This window comes from Mesitornis unicolor, unplaced genomic scaffold (assembly GCF_000695765.1).
Source record: "Mesitornis unicolor isolate BGI_N332 unplaced genomic scaffold, ASM69576v1 scaffold42326, whole genome shotgun sequence".
Classification (NCBI taxonomy): domain Eukaryota; kingdom Metazoa; phylum Chordata; class Aves; order Mesitornithiformes; family Mesitornithidae; genus Mesitornis; species Mesitornis unicolor.
In genome coordinates, this window is record NW_010189714.1 from 1395 (window position 1) to 10174 (window position 8780).

The window sequence follows — 8780 nt, forward strand, 5'->3', positions numbered from 1 at the left end:
TTCCTGGCTACCAAACTCCTTGGCCAGATTTTAGGAGCAAGAGCTGGAGACACTGCAAGCCTCCATGCTTGCAGGAGACCTTTCTCCCGCATCTCTTCTCCCACCATCTTCCCATAGCACGTGTCCTGCCTCCTGCGAAGGGCCTTTCCTCGCTCACCTGAACTTGTTTGCAGTTGGTTACTCCACCTGCCACTGGTGCCATGTGATGGAGGAGGAGTCCTTCAAGAACAAGGAGATCGGGGAGATCATGAACAAGAACTTTGTGTGCATCAAAGTGGACCGTGAGGAGCGGCCAGATGTGGACAAAGTGTACATGACCTTCGTGCAGGTAGGGGAGGTGCAGGCAGGGCTCAGGAGGCTTTGGCTGGCTCTCTAAGATGAGGTTCATGGTCATGTTCCTGTATGTGTTGTGGTCTGAATGGGGCCATGCGTGATCACAGGGATGGACAGAAGCACAAGTCTGTCTTCTAGTGAGGCACACATGTGTGCCAGAGGGGGACAGAGCAGAGGGTGCCTTTTCTGGGACTGTGGTGCACCCATGTTTTGTCTCTCAGGTGACCAGTGGTGGAGGTGGTTGGCCGATGAGTGTCTGGCTGACCCCAGACCTCAAGCCCTTTGCAGGGGGCACATACTTCCCTCCCGAGGACAGCATTCATCGTGTTGGCTTTCGCACCGTGCTGCTCCGAATCGCAGAGCAGGTACAGAGCAGGGATGGCTGAGCAGGCAGGTCTCAATCAAGGGGCAGTAGGGAAATTGGTCTGGGTTTAATGTGTGGCTGGTTTAAGAGCTACGGCTATGAGAAACAGTAGCCCAGAGGACAGCTTTGGCTGGGTTAGGGATGGATTGGAGCTGATCTGGGGAGGGGGACTGAGAACTGCACAAGAGCGCAGTTTGGGCTGCAGGAAGCAGAAAGAGAGACAAAAACTGGCAAAACTGACTTTCTCACTCTGCATCTCAGTGGAAGGAGAACAAAGATGCCTTGCTGGAGAACAGCCAGAAGATCCTAGAAGCACTGATACACGGGTGTGAGATCCGTGTGCGGGGCCAGGAGTCACCCCCACCATCCAAAGAGGTGATGGCCACCTGTTTCCAGCAGCTCTCCAAGTCCTATGATGAGGATTATGGTGGCTTTTCTGAATCCCCGAAGTTCCCCACCCCAGGTCAGTCTGGCCTTTGCTGCTGAGCCCTGCTGTGGGACAGGCAGCGCCATGGGGCAGAAACCACCCCACAGCCTCCCACTTTCTCCCTGTGTTTCAGTGAATTTGAATTTCCTCTTCACGTACTGGGCCATGAACCGAACAACTCCAGAAGGCGCCCAGGCACTGCAAATGGCTCTGCACACCCTCAAGATGATGGCCCATGGAGGCATCCATGACCACATTGGTCAGGTAGGAGGAAGGCCTCAGGGGTAGACCCCTAGCGTGCCCAAGTGTGGGGTGGAGGCATGAGGTGGAGACGTGTCCACTTGGTCTTTGCAGGGTTTTCACCGCTACTCCACCGACCAGCACTGGCACGTCCCTCACTTTGAGAAGATGCTGTACGACCAGGGGCAGCTGGCAGCCGCGTATAGCAAAGCATTTCAGGTACAGCCGTGGCAGCCTTCTGCAGGGGGCTCACTCTGGCTGGAGAGGGCTGGCATGGTTTGAGGAGCAGCTTCAAAGCCTCTTCCTCGAGATGTTGTCCATGCCATGGGCATGGAGCTGTCTCATACTCCACTTTATCTACTGGTCTTCATCCAGAAATGCTGCACAAATCTGTGGTGGTGTAGCCCAAGGGTTTTAAGCATAACAAGGGAGGGAACAGCCTCCTGGCTGGTTTTTGCAGGTCAGCAAACACACACTGCTGCCACCTTGGTGTAACTCTAGGGTTGCTTTCCAATGCCCATATATTCCTATCAGAGATCTTACTCTGGATCCATCTCATGTTTAAGATTCCTGGAGTTTCGAATGTGTTTCCCGTCCTTTGCCAACTCTTTAAATCTGAGTCTTTTATTCTGTCTGGCTGTGTCTCGTGCCTCCCCCCTGCGCCTTGTAACGCTGTTGTCCTCCCTGTGCCTCCCGCAGATCTCTGGCGATGAGTTCTTTGCTGATGTTGCCCAAGACATTCTGCTCTACGTCTCACGGGACCTGAGCGACCGGGTAGGTTGTTCCCTGAGCCACAGGGAGCTGCTTACCCTGCCCTGGGACATGGCTTGTGGCTGCTTTTCTCTCCCTCCCTTCCCAGCTGAGCTCAGTCTGGGACGCTGCTGGTCTCGCTGGCCAGACTGATAGGGAGCTGGTGAAGGTGAAGTTCCAGTAGCTGGAGGGTCCTTCTGTTGCTCTTTTCCAAGTCTGGAGGGTTCTACAGTGCAGAAGATGCAGATTCCTACCCGACCACTGCATCCGAGGAGAAGCGAGAAGGAGCTTTCTGTGTGTGGGCAGCTGAGGAAATCCAGGCTCTCCTTCCTGACCCTGTTGAGGGGGCCACAGCGGGGACGACCCTGGGAGATGTCTTCATGCACCACTACGGAGTGAAGGAGAGCGGCAATGTCAACCCCATGAAGGTGATGGAGAGTAAAGACCTGTCCGGTACTGGGAGCATTACTGGGAACCAGTACCAGGAGCATCAGTGGGGGACCTGCACCTCTGGGCATGGGGGGATGGCAGAGCAGCCCCAGAGCACGCAGGGTCCAACCCCTCCTCAGCCCGGTGGCATTTGTAGAGCGGGTCTCTCCTTTCAGGACCCCCATCAGGAGCTGAAGGGCAAGAACGTCCTCATTGTCCGGTGCTCCCTGGAGCTGACAGCTGCCAGGTTCGGGCTGGAGCTGGGGCGTGTCAGTGCCCTGCTGCAGGAGGGCCGGCAGAGGCTGGCCACAGCCCGGGCACAGCGACCGCGGCCACACTTGGACACCAAGATGCTGGCAGCGTGGAATGGTGAGAGGTGGCCACACTCTGGGTGTGCATGCCTTGGCCAGACCCCTCTAGTGCCATCATGTTTTTGGAGGCTTGTAGCAATGAGTGCTGCTGGGACAGGGCAGCCCCCCAGGGAGATGGTGGGTGGGCTGAGGTAGGACCTGGGGGAAGCAGCCTCACACCTGCCAGCTGTGGAGATGCTGAGGATGAGGATATTGCTCTGGATTTATTTTCCTCCCCTGTTGCCAGCAGAGAGCAGCAAAACCCTTCCCCTGGCTCAGCCTGGCTCCCCTGGTTGGACTCTGGGGAAGGGGACTGAGCTGCGGGTTCAGGACTCAGGTGGGGCACAGAGCTGCTAGCAGGGGGTCACAGCTCTTTGTCCATCTGTCCGGGTGTTCTACAGCAGGTAGTAACTGCAGTACCGCAGGCGCTGTTCCCAGCCTGGACAGCTGGGTCTGAAGCTGTTGTGAGCTGGAGTTTACACCATGTCCTGCAAACAGGGAGGCTCTTAAGCCCTGTTCCTGCTCCACAAGTGAAGGCTTAGCTCTTGCTGGCCTTGCAGTGCTCTGGCCTTCCCTTCGGTGACAGTAAGTGGCTTTCTTAGTGGTTTGAACTGAGTGGAAGAGCTGCTGGCTGAGCCCTGACCTACCTCAAACTTTAGGGAGGATGAGCTTCATGCTCAGCATCAAGACAGTGGCGCCCCCGCTGGTCCCTTGTGCCCCGCACAAACCTGTTCCTGTTTATGTGCCTACGCAGGGCTGATGATCTCGGGTTTTGCCCAGGCTGGGGCAGCCCTGGCCAAGAAGGACTACGTGAGTCGGGCTGCACAGGCGGCTGCCTTTGTGCGGAGACACCTTTTCGACCCTGCCAGTGGGAGGTTGCTGCGGAGCTGCTACCGGGGCAAAGACAATGCGGTGGAGCAGAGGTGAGCGGTGATGCAGGGTCTGCAGACCAACTGGCCACCCTGCAGCTGCCCAGGCCCTGGTAGTCCCTGGGCTCCTCTCCTCCAGGCAGGGCTGAAGTTGGAGGGAGGGAGGCTGTTTGCCTTGTGCAGAATTGCCTCCAGTGCAGTTTGGGATGGATTAGTTTCCCCCTCAGTGAGAAGAAATTAAGGTCAAATCCTTTCCTATTCCTCATCTTCCAAGCTGGCAGGAGCCTTCCCCTGCCCTCCCCTGCTCTACAGAAACCCAGGGCTGACCCATGTGATGACTTGGCACAGCCACTGCTTGTCTTGGACCAAGCTCTGAGGTGGCATCTCCTCAGGTAGCAGAGACCAAGGCTTTGCTGGGCTGGAGAACATTTCCTACCTCGCCAGCCTAGAGACCCTGACGCTCCTTCCCCATCTGCCACTGCAGCGCCTTGCCCATCCAGGGCTTCCTGGAGGATTATGTCTTCATCATCCAGGCTCTCTTTGACCTGTATGAAGCCTCACTGGAGCAGGGCTGGCTGGAGTGGGCCCTGCAGCTCCAGCACACACAGGACAAGCTCTTCTGGGACCCCAAAGGCTTCGCGTATTTCTCCAGCGAGGCTGGTGATCCCTCTCTGCTCCTGCGCCTGAAGGACGGTGAGCTTGGGGACATGGCCATGAACTGCGTGGGTTATGGTGTGGGGCAGCTTGGGTAGGGCAGGGGCAATGACTGTCTGGAGAACCAAGATATTGGCTGATGGAGGAGCTGTTGTCCATTGCAGACCAAGATGGAGCAGAGCCCGCTGCCAACTCTGTCACTGTCACAAACCTGCTCCGAGCAGCTTGTTACTCCGGCCATGCGGAGTGGGTGGAAAAAGCCGGGCAAATCTTGTCTGCCTTCTCAGAGAGGCTGCAGAAGATCCCGATAGCCCTGCCAGAGATGGCCCGGGCCACTGCTGTCTTCCATCACACCATCAAACAGGTATGGGCTGGGGCTCGCGTGCCCCCTGTGGGACCTGGCAGTGGTGTGGGTGCAGTCACAGCTCTCTGCTTTCTCCCTGCTGCCACCCACACTCTCCCTGGACAGGTCGTGATCTGCGGGGACCCCCAAGGAGAAGATACCAAAGAGATGCTGCACTGTGTCCACTCCATCTTCAGCCCAAACAAGGTAGAGTTGCCAGGCCCCACCCCCCTGTGCCGATGCACAGTGCTGCTGCCTGCATTCCTGGTGCCTTCATCCTTTCTCCCAGTGCCGCTGTAGCATCCCCCCTCCTCCTCCTCTGTCCTGTCTCCCTTCTGGGAAGTGTCCTGTCCTTTCCATATTCCTAAGCACAGCAGGCTGAGCCTCTGCACCCCTCTCTTTGGCACACAGCACACACTGCTGTTGTTGCCAGCTGTTTGCATTGTGCTCAGCCTGTGCCCGGCATCCCCAGCGCCGCTCTCCCAAGGGAAAACCTCTTGTTGCGGTGTGGATGTGTCATGCCTGGTGTGAATGTGTCATCCCTTGTTCAGATCCAGCCAGTGACTGGGTCACCTTCTCCCTGGAGCCATCCTTGGGAAGCAGCAAGGCTGTACCTCGCTTGGCTATGGGTACCCCCAGCTGGGAGGGGGTTGCTTTACCGAAAAGCTTTGCCCTGAGCTGTGCTGTCGCTGTGTGCTGGGGTTTCCACGTTGCTCTGCTCATTTGTGTCCCCATCACTTGATGCATCCCATGGATGGGCCATGTTGGAGCTGTTGCAGCCTGCGGAGCTGGCAGGGAAGAGCAGCTGGCACTTGTGATGTTCAGTGGGCAGTGTCCCTGCCTTTGGGATGGATGTCACATGTCTTGGCAAGACTTTGGAGCCCAGGGGAGCAGGGCTGGGCTGCGGGTGAGGGAGCTCAGTGTTTCAAGCTCTGGACCAGATTCATCCCTGCCTGTCAGGGTCCTGGTGCCAGGGCCTGGCACGTTGAGCTGCAGTGTGTGGGGAGCTGGCACTGGGGCCAAAGCAGCAGTTTTCCTCTGTAACCCCATTTGCGGTGAACTGGGGAGTGCTGAGACATCAGCATGGATTCCCTGCTCTGTTCTCATGTTAGCTTAATTCATGGAGGCTTTCAGCCCTGACCCTCTGCCTATGTGCCCAGAGGTGTTTAATGCCAGCATCTCCCATCCAGGAGCACCATTGGCCATGCTGGTCCCCATGCCGTGTGTGAGGCCTCTGCTCCCATGCTCTTCCCCTCTCCCTCTGAAGGATTACAGTGGGTGACCCAGTTTGCAGGGATGGGAAGCGCTGTGGTGGCAGCAGGGAGCCCAGTGCTGCTGCTTACAATACCGCTCCCTGTCCCTGAGCTGGTTCAGCCGTTGGTCCCCTGAGTCCACACAGGCTCTTGGGGGGACGCAGCTGGCAGCTTCAGGGTCTTGAGCTGAGCAAACAGCGCAGCCATTCCCTCTCCTCCCCTGCAGCTTGGTTCCCTCCTGCTAAGCTGGTGACAAGCCTGGCTGGTGGGGACAGGGTCAGGTCCATCTCCCTCCAGGCCATTGCCTTCCTTGGAGCATAGAGGAAGCCTTCAGCCCCTTTCAGCTGCTCCCCAGCTCCCCTTCACCAGCCCTAAGTCACCTGCTCTGGGAACACAGTGGCTTTGAGAATTGGCTTTGCCAAGGAGACAGGGAAATGTCATCGCTGTGTCCCCTGCTGCCCCTGCTCCCTCGGTGCTGGCAGGGCGCTGGAGGCTAGGCTCGTCTGCAGAAACACAATTAATTAGGTCGTTCCAGTAATTAATTCCTTACAAACCTCTCAGTGAAATCTTTGCTGTGTCGAGATGCCAGTGATAGAGCGGCACTGGGGTTGCAGGTTTAAATGGACCCTGCACCTGAGGAGACCTTTGCCACAGGCAGCATTTGTAGAGATGTGAGTGCTCCAGGGGTGATGCCGTGTCTGCTCCCCTGCAGATCCTGGTGCTGGGAGGTGGCAGGGTTGGATCCCTGCCTCAGGGCTGAATCCTGGCTTCTGGTCTAGATCCCTGCCCCATTAATGGTCTTTAGGGTAATTATGAAGGATCCCATTATCTCCTCAGCTGCAGAGTGCTAGCCTGCCGCTTGCCTTCATCCTGGCCCTGCAAGAGGACCTTAGGGAGCTTGTGAGAAAAATGAATAATGAATTTCAGATTGGACATGAATTGGTAATTAATCACTCCTGGAATTAATTCTAGACAAAGGCAAGGAGGGAGGAGGTTGTGGGGGGAGCAGGAGGCAGGCAGGGAGACGGGCTGAGCCAGAGCTGGGTCACGGCAGGGGCCGAGCAGGAAATGTGGGACAAGGGGGGACAAGAGAGGATGGGACTGCAGCAGCCGTTGTCCAGGGCAAGGGCTTGGGGATGTGGTGACCCATGGGGACACAGGAGGTGAGGGCAGTCCCTGCCAGGCACAGGGGAGGCTGCGTGGGCATTGGTGCTGTCTGTTGGTGCTGGGTTTGCTTCTGGCCCTGGGGCTGGTGGCAGAGGGTGCTGCACACTGGGTGAGCAGTGCCATAGTGGGCAATGTGAGCACTGTGGGTGGCAGCGTTTGGTGTTGGCATCCCTCAGCGGTGGTGTGAATGGCATCAACATGTGGCAAGCGTGTCAGTGCTCAGCGGGTGTCACAGTGGGAGCACATGCAGGACTGGGGCCATGGAGAGCCATGTGCCCCAGCAGCAGGATGCTGCTGCCAGGCCTGAGGCCTTGGAAAGGGCTTGTGTTTTGCTCACCTTTTGCTTTGATGTAGGTGCCAGGCTCCCTGCCAGCTCCTGGCCTTTGCTGTGATTAACCCACAAGCCCTGAGGCTTTAACAAACATTTTCCCTTTCAGAAAAGCTAATTATCATGGCAGCCCCATTGTCACCCCTGGCTGGTGCTGCCGGGTCAGCGCCTGACCCTTTGCTTACCAGTGTCTGATCTTTTGGGAAGCATCTGGAGAGCAGGAGTTGGGCAGGGTGCTACGGGCAGTGCTGGTGCTGGGGTTGGGGCTGCCTCTGGGCTGCGTGGGGGTCCCCAAGGACGCGGCCAGCTTGGGCAGCCCTGCTCCAGGCTGCTGGGTGCTGGTCCCTCTGCTTCATCCCTGACTGCCCACGGTCTGGAGCGGAAAAGGGAGGCAAAGCTGGTGGGGATGGTGTGGACCATGCGCCCCCTCCAGCACAGGTGTGGTGGGGACACAGCCACCACAGGACCCTGGCAGAACGCTGGCACAGGTTCCCTCGGCTCCCTGTGCCCTCCTGTCTTCGGGTGGGCACATGGGGGGATACTGCAGGGAGAGGAGGACCAGCTGGCTGGGACTGGCTGCGCTCTCACAGCATCTTCTCTGGCAGGTGCTGATGCTGGCAGATGGAGAGAGTGCTGGGTTCCTCTACCGCCAGTTGCCTTTCCTGGCGTCCCTGGAGAGGAAGGACGGGAAAGCCACTGCCTACCTCTGCAGCAACTTCACCTGCTCCCTGCCCGTCACCTCGCCCGAGGAGCTGCGTGGGATGCTCTGCCCGTGAACCCCTCAGCCCCTCTGTGGGCATGAAGGCGTGGGGGAGACAGACTGGAAACACTGGAGAGACCCATAATAAAGCCACCCAGGGCATCAACTGCTTTCTGGGTGGTTTTTGGCAGTGCAACAGGGCTGTTGCTTGGTCATCTCTGGCAGCATCTCGGCAGAACCAGCCCTGGTCACCGGTGCTGGTTTTGGTGTGGCCAGGAGGCATCTGCTTAGGAGCATCTCCTCTCCCTGCACGCGTGCTCGCTCCTTGCCTCTTCTTGCAGAGGGAAAGGAAAACAAATTAAATATAAATCCCAGCGTTAATGGAGGAGTCAGATGGGAAAACTATTAGGGTTCCTATAGCAACCCAGGGTAACATTTTCAGAAGCACCTGGTTGACTTGGGAGTCAAGTGCTTTTGAAAGTGTTACTGGTTACAGCAGCCACAGTATTTTTCCATTGCACAGTAGATTGTAACATACATTAAGTTAATATATAGTGCATGCAAAATTTCTTC

The 8780-nt window shown here is 57.3% G+C and overlaps 1 protein-coding gene across 1 annotated transcript in view; it reads left to right on the forward strand.

The window, feature by feature from the left end:
- SPATA20 (spermatogenesis associated 20) overlaps window positions 1-8296 on the forward strand; it is an 8819-nt gene extending 523 nt beyond the window's left edge. Inside the window, exons 3-15 of the mRNA XM_010186166.1 lie at window positions 174-328; window positions 555-698; window positions 959-1160; window positions 1258-1388; window positions 1479-1583; window positions 2064-2138; window positions 2330-2542; window positions 2720-2912; window positions 3648-3816; window positions 4247-4455; window positions 4581-4780; window positions 4886-4966; window positions 8113-8296. Coding sequence (XP_010184468.1) covers window positions 174-328; window positions 555-698; window positions 959-1160; window positions 1258-1388; window positions 1479-1583; window positions 2064-2138; window positions 2330-2542; window positions 2720-2912; window positions 3648-3816; window positions 4247-4455; window positions 4581-4780; window positions 4886-4966; window positions 8113-8283 — 2048 coding nt within the window. The 3' untranslated portion in view covers window positions 8284-8296. The remainder of the gene's footprint in view (window positions 1-173; window positions 329-554; window positions 699-958; window positions 1161-1257; window positions 1389-1478; window positions 1584-2063; window positions 2139-2329; window positions 2543-2719; window positions 2913-3647; window positions 3817-4246; window positions 4456-4580; window positions 4781-4885; window positions 4967-8112) is intronic.
- The last annotated feature ends 484 nt before the right edge of the window (window positions 8297-8780 follow it).